We start from the raw sequence: 13,932 nt of genomic DNA, 5'->3' as shown, positions 1-13,932 counted from the left end.
CTCATTTTTTTTCTGTTTTATCTTAGAACTGAAGATGTCACTTCTTAAAAATAACTTTTTTTCCTAGTTAAACTACTCAGGATACAGAAAATCCAACAAAATACAGTTTTGGCCATCTACCAGCTATCATGTCTTCTGACAGTTCTGCAGAGTTTCTGACTTGCTTGTTAAACTGAAGTTTCAGAGAGGAGATGGTATTTTGAACAGCAAAATGATAACATGACACTTACAGTATATAGTTTATTATGCATCAGATGTCACAGGAATGAAATAAAACAGTAGATTAAAAACATTCAGTTAAAATATAAAGCATTTCCACTTGGAATTGAGGAACATCTGCTATTGTCCAGTGTCAGAAAGAGAGAGGTTTCTGCACAGTGCTAAACAGTAAGCATGAGGCGCTATTGCATTTTCAGTGCTTAACTCTAACCCCTTTGTGGCTTGTATTCATTTACACCTCCTTCCCATGCTAACTTTAAACTAAACAGGGGCAGTTTTTTAATAGTAATTAATAACATAACAGTGCACTGTAGCAAGAATTCAAACTCCTGTGTTAAGCCTATTTATTTACTCATTTTTCAATTTATATTTTCACAACAAATTTTCCTTTCTCCTCTTTTTTCTTCTAATCACTGTAAAAAAGTTAAGACCCCTTAACTGATTCCTGTCCTTAAGCTGTAAGTTAAACAAGCTTACATAGAAGTAGAAGGAAGCATATAAGAAGTAAAAGTTAGGAAGGCAATCTTGAAAATTTGTTATTGTGAAAGAATATTTAGTGCAGTGCACTTCAGTGTGCTAACTTTGAGAAGGAACTTTGCTGGTTTTATACATTATGTAAATCTGGAAGAAGGTAATGGTAGTGACTGTAACAATGTAATAATCTGCATGCAAATGAAATTTGCAGTGCCTTTTAACTGGCTGAGATGTTAGATTTTTTTGTGTGCTTTAGTATTCATTCAGCGCTTCATCCAGTAGATGTTCTTTCTGACCTTGTGGGTGGGCTAGGAGAAAAGTACTATTATCAGGAGAAAAACTTTGAGATTTCCTATCTGTATTATTAAGTTTTAGTTAATGGTTTCTTTGGTTATTTTTGTGATCCTTTTCTATATAATAACAATGGCAAAATTATTTGTTAGCTTTTTTCCCCCAAGAAATAATGTCTAAGCAAGTAATTCAGCTATCAGGCAAACACACACTGTGAAAAATAAATCCTCTGATTTTACTAAGTCTGTAAAATCTTTTAATTAGTTAGGTGTGTATTTTATGGTCTACTGCAGCAAACCTGTGCTTACTCATCTCGGAAAATATTTCAGTTATTTCCCTGCATAAAATAAATATTTTTGTAAGTTTACATGTTAAAAATTTAGTACCATTTTATGAGCAGTGCTCCATTCAGATTAGATCTCTCCCAATATGTGTTTATGACTGTCTGTACAGGAATAGTGTTGTATCTTAGGTAAATCAAATTAACTATGCTTGAGTTGGTAGAGGAATACAGCTATTAACAAAGTATGCAGGGTTTTAATTACAAGTAATACCTGCTCTCACTGTCTTCCACTGTCCAAAGAAGTTGTGTTAAACTGCAGGGTCAAGCCTGTAGTTAAAACTAAATGACCTTCAGAGTGTGACCTCCTGGGAAAGGTACACAGAGTTCAGTTTTCAAAATCTGCTAGAAAAGCCACAACACAGTTACTGTTTCCAAAGTATATTATTTAATAAATGTTGTATAGCTCTACAGGAATGGATAAGTGTAGAGTAGGACAACTGAAGCTGTAGAAGTATTTAAGCCAGGCAAACGTCCCATTGCATATGGATACTGCATCTGGGGGAGCTCACCCTTTAAAAAACTCACAGCCTGAAAAACTCATGCTACAGTGCTCAGAGGCAAAGTAAAAAACTGTAATATCCGTGGCTCCTAGTGTACCATACAAACCAAGGATTAAAAACACTTTACTTAAAACAACTTAAAAGATAACTCCTGCTGTATTAATGCAGCTGTAAGAGATAAAGAAATGGCGAGAGGAAGATTAGTCTAAAACTAGAGAGCTTGCAGGAAAGAGATTCGTAAGTATTAAACTGATGCTTTCGTAGTACAAGACTTTGATAAGTTTGCCTTCATCTTAGTTACTAACAGTCTGCATTGCAAAGAATTTTGCAGTTTGCAAAAAAGAAAAAAAAATCCTTGAGTTTTCTAACCTGTTTCTAAAATTGAAATAAGCAACCCAAAAAATCATTATCAACTTTCTACTTTTTTTTGTCTTTTGTGTCTTAGCCACCTTGCAGTTTTCAGGTGCCATTTCAGCAGCAACATACTGTACCTACACTTGTATACCACGCTTCATGCCATGCATCCCAAGGTGCTTTGCAGTACGATTTTATATCACATCAGACAAAAGCTGTAAAATGTTATGACTAAAAGATGAATCCCTTTCCTCTGCATTAGACCAAATTAGCAGACTGACAGGAAAAGGAGTGAAATGGCCATACTCATGCCCATACATTTTTCTCTGCCGTTTTTTGGTTTAGGTGTCAATGCACAGTTCATAATGACTCTATGCGTAGTGAGGACCAGATTTCATGTGTCTTAGTGGGAATTGAGAGGACCTCAAACCATCCTTGAAAAACGATTCATTGAGCTTTCTGGCTTTAACATGAATTTTCAGTAGTACAACTAAGACCAGAATCTCACCTTTAACAAGGTGTGTTAGTATTTTTGGTGTGTACATGAGAATCTGGGACCTTTTCATACAGAGTATTTGTGGAACTTTCTGCTATATCTAACTTACGAATGTGAAAATACTATTTTAATGCTTCCCTTTCATACAGCTTATTTTACAAAGCAACATTTTTTGATAAATACCTTATTTTGTAACATTATACAGATTTAGTAATTTTTTTGTGTGCAGTCAGTGAGGAATAGCTTGAATAAGTCAAAGCACCATATTAACAATTTTGCTTAAAATTTAAAATCTCTAATATATGTAAAATTATTATTTGAGTAAACAGATAAAATATTTATGATGATTCTTGGACCTTAGAATTGGGGGTGGGTTTTTTTCTCTTGTTAAGTCTGAAAGAATTTTTAGAATTCCATCTAAAGAGGAAGAAAGTTATTTTGCTTCCTTAGGTAGCGTGCACTTTCACATCTATTTACTTTTAAGTTTAGGTTTTGATCTCAGTTCCATCTATGTGAATTGACTTACAGTATGATACCTTGGTTTTAGTAAATCTAATTTATACTGTGAAACTGAGATCAGAATCTGATTCATTTAGGAAATAATTCTGTAAAGACTAAATTAAAAACATAAAATTACCTGTAATTATTAATGTAGTACTGTTGCTTATGCCCTGTTTCCTTTTTCTCCTCCTCTTTTTTTCTCCTGATATGTATCTTCTTAAAAGTGCCAATCAATGGTAAGTTGCCCATTTGCCCCATGGAAGAGATGTGGAGGGTTGGGAGAAGTATGTGTCTCATAAAAATTTTAACCAGCCCACGGGGGTCTCCTGTTTGTTGGCTTGCATGTCAGTTGACATACAACATTCCATGCCTGGTGTGGTGGCTCATGATACACCGTGGTCCTAAAGCATGTTCAGCAGTCAGTCAAGACATTTTTCCTTACCAGATGATCCTTTGCATTTGTCCTCTTGTAGTTTGTCTCCAAGTGTCATTTTCAGATCTACATTTCCATTGCAGTCCTAGCTTGATGAAACCATAAGCCATTTTGTGCATCTTTTTATTTTGCTCACTCCAAACATTTGCTCTAAATTTGCAGTGTGAAGTACAGCACTTTAGTAATCTGTGAAAAATACAAGTCCAGTTTCATTCCGTGGGACTTGTGGAAGTTTCAGAATGAAACTTCTATGCAGTTTGAAGCCAAATGCCAGTTTTAAAATTTGTTTGCAATCAGCTAGCAATATTTAAAACTATATTAGAGTTTGGACTGCTCTGCAATGCTTCCATTGTAGAACTATGGACTTTGCCTCATTCCAATCAGTCTTGCAATTTCCTTGTGTAAATTGCTCCATGGATTTACTGTTCTTCTGGTGTAGCCTTCACAGACAGAACCAATGCTGGTGGTGTCAGAGTTCTGCCATTCCTCTAGAAATCTCTGTACTTTCTATTTCTTTTAATAAGTGAAAATGAGCCAGTACACGATGAGATACTCTTTTTCTAGATGAAACCCATACGATGGTCAGTGACACAAGCAGCCTGGTCCAATCCCATACCTATAAGAAGAGAGATCCAGTGGATGTGCCCTACCAGACTGGACAGCTCCATCCAGCCATCCGTGTAGCTGACTTGCTACAGCACATCACCCAGATGAAGTGTGCAGAAGGCTACGGATTTAAAGAGGAGTATGAAGTAAGTGTCAGGTGTAAGAATCTGATTATTATGTCTTCTGAACTGTTAGTTACATGTGTTTGATGCTGGCTTTTTACAACTGTGCGTACTGCTTGCATTTTACAAAAGATGGTGCTTTTTTGAACTTCACGCTTTGTCATGCCAACTTCATGTTATAAAAATTGCTTAAATATATAATTGTTTAAACTGGTATTTATAGTATTAGATTTCCAAAACCCATGCTTCAGGCCACTTCTGAAGTCACTGATGACATTTTTTCCCCTGAAATGTAGAAAACAATTCATTCCCAGAGGACCTAATCACTTGTCAACTTTCATTTGTGTAGCTGACTTAAACAAGTTTGTTCCTGTGAGGCTTTTTATGCCACTTTTATTTAAAAGTGATAGAATTGAAAATTCTTGTGTTTGGATAAGATTTGCTCCTCAGCCAAAACCTTTTATACCAGCATTAAGCCTAGAGGAAAACTACAATTAATTTATTAAAAAAAATAAAATCAAGACCATAAAATGGAATTTATAGTGCAACCAATGACATGGCTTTTTAACTACAGTGGATCAAATGATTCTGCTGAGAAACAGGTTCCCGGAAAATTTTCAGCCTACCAAGCTGATGAATGGCATCCCATTACAGACAGTAGGTGTAGCCATGACTAATACCAGTAGATGCAATACATCAGGGTGCAGTTTGTTAATAGTGGCAGGGAAGGAGGACTTAAAATAGTGAAGCTGGAACTGAAAAACTCCTCTTTACATATGGAAATTGTTATAATCAGAAAGAACTCTAACTAGCCATATATTTGAGGGGGTTTTCGATTGAACTACTGCCATAATGCTGTTTTTCCTCTATATGCAGTGAATGACTGCCCAGTATATTCTAGCACTGCACAGGTTGCAAATCTCTTTGTTTACATTTCTGTCAGACTGATACTGTCCTCTTTTCAAATTTGAACTAGACAGCAAAATAATTTTTTCTTTATATATTTATCAGAAGGATAAATGTCCAAATGAAAAGGAAGAAATAGTTTGACAGGGGATTTGTTTTGAATGAAGTCTCATAGATGGTTTTTGCTCTAACAAGACAGCAGGATTATATAGTCTCACCAGGGAAGGAGTTTGATTCAGGAGACATTCACACAAGATTCACTCTGAAAATGAATCTGTGGAACAGAACAGAAAGTAGCACACTGCCCATTAGGAGCACTTCAGAGGAGTGGAAGGATACAGAGCACTTGCTGTCATGCATAGTTTTAAGTACTTTAAGATAAAACTTAATAATTAGGGCCACTATTCTCAATAATTAGGGCTATAGTTCACCGTCTGAGCACACAGATGTAATTTTAAGTCCTATTGGTGTCATGCACAAGTTTTTGAAGTAGCATAACCGACACAAAGGATAAAGGTTGAAAAATCGTCTGTAAGGAACGGCAGGATAGTACTTAACTTGTTCACTGCTCAGCTCTGCATTAGGATTTACCCACTTGGGATACTGAGTATCTATAGGTCCCAATATACAGGGGCTTGGAGGAACACCCTGCTTTGTAGGATTTTGCCCTTTTATTCTCCTAGGAGAAGGCTCCTGTTCCTGCAAGCAAGATCAGGCCTGGCTCATGGCTGGAGCGACTGATATTGTGCCTGTCTGTGCCTGTAGAACCAGAACACATGCAGACATGGCCTTAGGGCCACACCGGTAGTGACTTCATTGCCTGCTTTCCCATCTGTTTCTTGGGTGCGGGAAGAACATGAATGCATTTCTGTAAGCTTTGGACTTAAATGCAGACCTTCATTTGCGGCCTAGTGGAGTGCGAATGATTGGGATTGTGCAGAAATCCTTAAGGTTCGGGGAAATTTCCACATAGCTAGTCTGCAGTGGATCTTTAAAATCCTTTCTATCCCCTGCCAGACCCTTAAGAAAGGAGAGATTATAGCTTGGTTCCAGTGGTGTTAGACTGACAGGATAATACTGGCCTGATTTCCCAAGCACCCATACACTAATTGTGGGTTATTTAATCTGTTCCCCAGTATTATAGCATAGGAGAGCTTTTACTCATCTGAGGGCATGCTAGCCAGGAAAACAAGAAGCCTGGAGGTCTGGCTGCACCCTCTATATCTGTGGCTCTAAGGGAGAGAGTGAGCTCCTCACCTGAAGGAGCTTATCCTGGGCTAGGCTGTCGGGGCGTGCCAGCGGAGGCGAAGAATGAAGGAGGGGACTCTCCATACAGGTTCCACAAGCAGGTTTGTGGCTGGTGAGGGGACTAGGGACGAAGAGCCGATTTTTGGAGAGGGTCCAGGATTTTTATACTTAAGGCAGGAAAGGTGGCGATAAGGGTAACAGACAATAGGGTAAAGGAAAGGAGGCAGGATTTACAAGGAGGCAACCAATGGTGACAACTTAGAGGACGGATTACAGGAGGCAGCCAATGGGGTATTGAGTAACACAGAAACGTCTAGAACTGATACATATTCAACTAAGGGAAATGAATGTTTACAAACTTACACATAAAACAGGCAGGGGAGAACAGGAACAATCAACACAAAGTAGGCAAATAGCTGCACCAAGGGGTGATGGGATCTCACCCTAACAATGAAGGCAGGCTTCAAACCTTGGTGCCTGACCACCAAACAGTAGAATCTGGAGTTTCTTCCAGGGTCAGGGTGGCTATGGCCACTTGCACCGCACACTGGTCATGAAGCAGCCTCGTTGTTCATCTTCTTTCTGCATTAAAGAAACAAGCTAAATAGAAAAGGGAAAATTGGTTTCTGCAATTCGTCGCTTCTTCATTGTTACCCCTGTCACTTTTGGTTTTAGATCCAGTATTTTCACAGGGATTTCATTATATCCCTTCTCAAAAATTTCCGTCAAAGGGCCTTAAATCCAAGTAACGAGTTTGTCTGCTTCTAAAACAGATCAATTAGGCCACTGGAGGCCACCGTGGCTTGGCAGAAACAGATAAATTCATTAAAGTCTTACAATTTCAGATAAGTTTTGTTTTTAACCCTGTTTTTGGATCAGCTTAAATTGGTGCCTACTCAGTGTAAAGTGGTTCTTTGCCAAATTGAGGTTAGTTGACATAAGACAGTTTCAAATCGATTTCAGAGTGTCCGCACAGGAGCTCAGACTGGTTTAACACAATTGATTTAAAAATACACCTTTAATTAAACTAGTGCAACTTTGTGTAGATAAAGCCTTGAAAAATCAATTTCACATTATGTTCCATGACAGGGAGTTCTGAGCTTCCATTATCTCAAAACCAGAGGTTCCTTTGAAAAGCCAAGATTTGCAAAGGGTATCCTGCTCAGATCAGCCTCAATTACTGTAACTAACAGGAGTGTGTCAATAACAGAATTTTAAAAAAGGTTCCTCCATGTAGGTAGTTTTATCTTTAAGGCCTTCCTCCCCATTGTCTGTCTCATCTTCCCTCTCCTCCCCTTCTGTCGAACACGTCCTTTCCCAAGGTTTTCTGGCAGTTAACTGTTTCAATCTGGAAATTATTTTACATCATTCAACCAATACTATTTCAAATACTGTAGTGTTATATACTGTCAGGATAAACTGCACTGAATATGTTCCATCTGTGCTGCATGGTCTTCATTCTGATGTTTTACACCAATGTAACTGTACTGATGTCTAAATCATCATAGTTAAATAGATGAATACAGGCTCAGAGTGCCTGTCAAGGTCAGGAACATGACATATATTACCCAGTGCCTGTTAAAGAATTCATTTCAGTTTAGCACTTCTAAGCACCTGTTATAGATTGGTCAAAGTATTTAAAAATAGGTTATCTGGCCATGGTCATTGTTCAGCTATACCTTGGGGGATTGTGGTCAAAGGTGATCATAAAAAAAATGGATCATTTGAAGAGGATTTGGAGATGAGTGTTAAAAATAATTGAGGGTATGAAAGAAATTCTGTCTTAATAGCACTATATTAATTTAAATGGAACTTCAGGAGATATTCGAATATACATATGCGAAGGTAGATGTGGTAATCATCAGTAAAACCCAACTCACTGAAAAAGTTTCACTGGCCAGTGGGATATCTGGGGTAAATACAAAATGGTTTTAAGAAACAAAATAGGGGGAAAAAACTCTCTAAAACCAGTAGAAATACAGATCCTTGTTTGGGGAGGCAGAAGGTACTGCAGACAAGCAGGAAATTTTTCATGGAGGATGTTTGCCCCATAGGTGCCTAATTTGAGGTTTGTTTTCTCCAAACCACTGTTAGATTGATGTCTGACTTTGAAAGAAGTCTGATATAATTTCCATTTTCTGCCATCATGCAAAGCCGTAACGGACTAGAGTACTGTCACTGAAACCCAGTCTCCATTCACATATTTTCTTTCTCTTTGATTCCAGCTGGAAGACAAATTTGCTGCCACATAACACTTTAAAGCCTTGTGCTTCTGGGGCCCTATTCTGAAATCTTGAAAATAGTAGGAAAACCAAGTATTTCTTTAATGTTATGTTAATACAGCTACTGGTAGGACCCATCTGGCCCTATTTTTTCCTGCATGTTCCTTGTGACTGCAACTAACCTTTCTCACCTCCAACCTGTACATTTTTATCACAGCTTTTTCTCTGATTTTATTTGATATTCTGCAACACCAGCTGAGACAGTCAGTACCACAATCAGTGCAGGTTATTTTCTATCCCACAAGACACAAGTTGCACAGAACACAGAAAGACTCTGGAACAATGGGTGAGGATGGGGGCTTCAGTCCACAGTGTAAATGAAGGACACCATCTGTGTCTTCAAGAACCAGGAGCAGGTAACTGTTTCTGTTTCAATTTTTGTAATAAAGAGGAAAACTCATTAGGGATTATAAATGTAACAGAGATAGAGATAGAGATGAGATACAGAGATAGAGATAGAGATAGAGATAGAGGTAGAAGTAAAATAGTGGAAACTTGTCCAGTGAAAATGGCATGGAAAATTGTTAGAAATATTCATCCATAGAGATCACTGCTATTATTTTTTTTTTGAAGTTTCAGCTGTTTAGATGGAGCTCAGAATACTCAGTGAATGCCCAGTTCAGTCGTCAGTCTTTAATAGTGGAAAGTTGCACTGGTTTGATTAAGCCATATATTACTATGTAAGTGTTCTCTCATATACAACAAGGGATAACCCCAACAAATGGGGACATAGAGGTCGTTTATGTGAGGCAGGTACTCTATCAAGGAACGTCGTTCAGACATAACCAGTTTCTTCACATTGCTCTGGGATCTGCAAAAGCCTTCCATCAATACCAGGAAACTTGTTAGTGACTGGGATTATCCCAGACTCTTGGGCACGAGAAGACTCAGCGCTGTGGAGGTCACATGTAGGGAGGTTGAAAGAAGTAGTAAAAATGAGCGACTGCCTTATCCACAAAGCATGTTTGGGTTTGTAAATCCTAAAGTACTCCAGATTAATACCAAATTGTTGAAATAAAGTAATCCCAAACCTGAAACTACATTCATTGGTAAATAGCCTATGTTAGTAGTGACAGCTTCCCAGTGCATGCAAATACCGGTTTAAGTCTTGTAGAAGAATGGGTGATTTCCAGTTGTTGATCAGCAAGAATCAGTTGTCAACAATTTTAACTGTATGACAGTTTGGGATTTTTTTTCAGTTCAGAGGAAGGATGCTCAGTTTACTGAATGTCTGTTGTTGTCAGCAAGTTTTATGCAATTCTAAATCTATCCTCTATCACCCTGAATTTCTCTTCTTAACAGATTTCACATGGATGAGAAGTGCTGTCACAGTGCTTAATAACATTCATGTGACACTGCCTTATGTCACAGTGTGGTTAACTGCCCAGTGATCAAGATGTCCCACAACTTTCTAAATCACACTGTTTCCCTCTCCCACTCTTCCTAAATGTATTCTCCTCCGATTTAAATAAAAGTGCATGTATATGCAGAAACAGGTCTCTAATTTGTTTTGTTTAAGTAGGTTTAATTAGAATTTATTCTTATCACAGAGAATAGATTTAGACAGGTCATGGCTTCATTAGAAAGGCTTTGTGCTTTTATCTGTTTGAATAGTAAAATTGCAGGGGTGTATAGACTAGAACACTTCCAGTATCCTTAGGATTACTCTCAGTGGGATGTAGGCAGCTGTTTGCTCATGCTGTGATTCAGCTATTTTTGGTACTGATCAGTCTGTGATTTACTCGGGTATGGACCTCTTGTTTTCTTCTTCTCAGTAGCCTAAACAGTGTGAACTGTGTGTGATCTCAGGCAGCAAGGACACCTAACAAGAACAAAGATAGCTAATTCAGCTAAATGTTTTCTTCATGAAAGTCTGCCAGACTCAGTCTTGTATGTAAAGTTTAGACCATGTTTTGAGGAAAGCCTGGTAGCTTTAAAGTGCATCTTTCATGACCACTGTATCCCTCTAAGCAGTTAAAACAGAGACTGGTGGTATTGATCCACTCAGAAGAATGTTGGTCCACTCAAAAGTCGTGAGATATAGATCCTTAAGCTGATCAATTGGATGGATAAACGAGTGCAGGTTGTTCTTGTGTAGGAACTCTGGCAGCTATTTCAGTCATTTGCTGCTTCTACTGACTCTGGTAGTCCTGGTTCATGCTGAGGCAAACATATGAATGAGTACAAAATATGTCAGCAAGAAAAAATGTGCTGTAACATGTTATTTCTCATGGACCTGAAGATGCCCTGGGAGTCTTTTCCATGTTCAGATATTTAGCAGACATTTGTTTCATATCTCAGCATAGCCGGACTGAAAATGTAAAGCTAGTTTAAAGCATCTTAAGCACCTCTGATGTTATTCCTGATCCTTAATGAGTCTACATAAGCGTTTAAAATGGGTCATTTTAACTGTTGCATGCAGTTTTGTGGATGTCCCTCTGGCGCTCCATTATCCCATGGTAATAAAGTTTCAATTTGCTTTAAGAGGTTGCGGGGGTCTTTCCCATCTTAAGTCCAGCTGTCACAGCTGTCTTTCAAAACTAGTTTTAATCTTCCTCCCCTTTTTCCTGACCTATGACTCCCATCATTAGGATCTTTTATTCTCTGAAGACATTGCAAAATCTTTCTCAATTTATTCTGGAAAGATTTGTGGGCATATGCAATGTGAAATTGGGGCAATAAAAGAAATAGTTTCCAAGTTTCAGTGATTGTTGTCAACTTAGTACCAAGCAGATCTTTGAAAATCCTGTATCCACATGTGATAAGTGCAAGTAATTAACACAGGAATTATATAATACTAATGGAAATAATTAACCTTTTCCATCCTACTGCTTCCTTCGTACATGTTTGGATGTACACAGAGATATATTCTTATTAATAACAAACACACATCATTCCACTATTTTAGCATGTGAAATCTGTTGGACATTATTCTCCTGCCTGTCTTGTCTTCATCATCCCCTTTGGCAGCCACAGGTTGAGCAGCAGTCAAACTGTACTAAGCAGACTTCTGAGTCCATTTTACTCTGATTGTCCATTAGTCAAGTCATTTTTGCCAGCTGATCTTGCTACAATGCTTTTGCTAGTATCAAATTCATGCTCTCTCTGTACCTATTGAAATTAGGGTTTAATTTCAGACTTAACCAATCTATGTATTGTTATGGGCTATTGAACACGACCGTAGGAAACTAAATGAGGCCAGTGGACGTCATTTCAGTCATACTGTGAGTTTCCAGAGGGAAATCCGCTAGAATGGCTTTAATGCTCACAGCAGTAAGGTGATAGGTTAAACATTCTAAGTGCTAGTGACAAGTATGATTTGAAAGAAAGAAAAGTTTTTGAAACGTTGCAGGCTATTTGCTGCGTATTTGCACCAGCCTGACTTATTAATTATTCAAATAAGACATTGAATATTTGATCAGAATCTGTAATCCCTTCTTCAGTTAACATATTATTTACTTTTGAAAAGTGCTGATGTACCATACTTTTCCCATTGCACCTGCAAAAATGAATTGGTCCAATTTATGTGCACGGAATAATATATTGTGCTTTAATGTTCAAGATATTATTCATTACTTTCTACTCATATAAGCCTTCTTACCTTCTTCATATTTTATTAGTGCCCTTTAAAAAGACATAAAAAATCAGTCATGTAGGTATTCCATTTTAAATTATGCAGATGATGTTAAATGCAATTATAATCTATTCTTTATTAATTATAGATACACTCTGTGTTTTCTATAAATTGCATTTATTCACTACAAATAATTAGGCATTTTAGTCCATTGCTGGTCTCATGACCAGAGCATTATTACTGGCTGTTTGTAAAGTGAGAGGAACACTTTTCAAATCAAATTAGCATAATTTAGCTATTAGGGTTTTCATTTAGCATCACTTTATCTACAGCATATGTAAAATATGCAGTATTTTCTATAATGCATTTGTTTTAAATAAGTTAAAGTTGCCACTACAAATTTTTCAGGAAATGAAAATATGTGTTTTTATGTAGCCTGTGGCTCAGTATATCTTTTAAGAAGTTTTCTATCTGGAATACAAGACTTCTTCTTACATGTTTCCTGTAGTGCTTTAGTGATTGTCCTGTCAATGGAACAGATGCTCATAATTGTCTGGCAGGAATGATTTCTTTTTGTAACAACATACTGATTTGATGGGCCCAAAAGAGTCTGCGGGAAGTGCTAAGTCCACTGAAAATCTGCCAGGTGGTAATTGGGCAGACAAGGGGGCTGGCAAGCTTCTCTTCTCTCTTGCTGGTTTCCTGCCATTGCCTCTGTCTCTGCATGATAGCTGCTCCCCTGGTTACCCATCGCTCTGGATCTCCATGATGCCCCTGCCCTCATTTGTTGTGGGGCTGTGCTGTTTTCTGAGCTGCTTGGCTCTGCATCTGTCTCATTAATTAATAGTGAGGTCTCCGTGGGTCCACAACGAGTCATTTCAGTGGTGTAGGGGGCACAGCCTGCTAAAAAGCTGTGAGAAGATGCAGGCACCTTGGTCAGGCAAAGATTAGCAAGGTAACGATGGGCAGAAAATCGGCCTCCAGGGCAAAGCTGATGGGAAGTCTGGAGTACCCATGGAAACAAAGGAGCCCAGGAGTGAGCAGAAGGAAAAGCAGGCTGGCCTTGGGGACTTTTGAAATACTGTCAGTGAGAGTCAGTATTTCAGAAATGACATGAAGGCAGCATCAACCATGTAAAATTATTGGAGTTACTGGGTGTGCAGCTCAGTTCGAGACAGATGAAAATTCATAATATTGACACTTCTTCACAAGACAGAAACAGCAGGTCGGAGTCACTCAACGTAAATCCACACACAAAAGCTGAAAGGTTTAGGTCTAGAACATGATTTGGAAGCCAAGACAGGGAAGACCTTAAGCACATGTTTGAGTTCAGTTGGTTTAAATGGGATTCAGGGGACTGTTTTGAAGTTGCTTTTAATATACCTTCTTTCCTGCTTTACATTTTACCGTTTACATAAATGGAAGCCACACAAGGGACATCAGAAACATAATAGTTTAGACATGCTCATATAATGGTGAAGAAGCTTGAATGTCTGTCCACAAGAATGGTGCAGTTTCTTCCCCTTAAGATCTTAAAAAGATTCGTGACTGACAGTGCCCTGCTTTGGTCTGTGTTAAGAATA

The 13,932-nt window shown here is 38.1% G+C and overlaps 1 protein-coding gene across 11 annotated transcripts in view; it reads left to right on the top strand.

Annotated features, from left to right (window-relative positions):
* PTPRM (protein tyrosine phosphatase receptor type M) overlaps positions 1–13,932 on the top strand; it is a 460,837-nt gene that overhangs the window by 370,106 nt on the left and 76,799 nt on the right. For 7 of the 11 annotated variants that reach the window (XM_048289399.1, XM_048289394.1, XM_048289392.1 and 4 more), the window contains one exon: positions 4,176–4,363. In XM_048289399.1, coding sequence (XP_048145356.1) covers positions 4,176–4,363 — 188 coding nt within the window. Of the gene's footprint in view, positions 1–3,402; positions 3,415–4,175; positions 4,364–13,932 lie in introns of all 11 variants that reach the window. The other 4 variants (XM_048289398.1, XM_048289397.1, XM_048289393.1 and 1 more) reach the window with 1 other exon arrangement.

This window comes from Corvus hawaiiensis, chromosome 30, assembly GCF_020740725.1.
Source record: "Corvus hawaiiensis isolate bCorHaw1 chromosome 30, bCorHaw1.pri.cur, whole genome shotgun sequence".
NCBI lineage: Eukaryota > Metazoa > Chordata > Aves > Passeriformes > Corvidae > Corvus > Corvus hawaiiensis.
The sequence above is the reverse complement of the archived record's forward strand: the minus strand, read 5'-3'. Positions and strand labels throughout refer to the sequence as shown.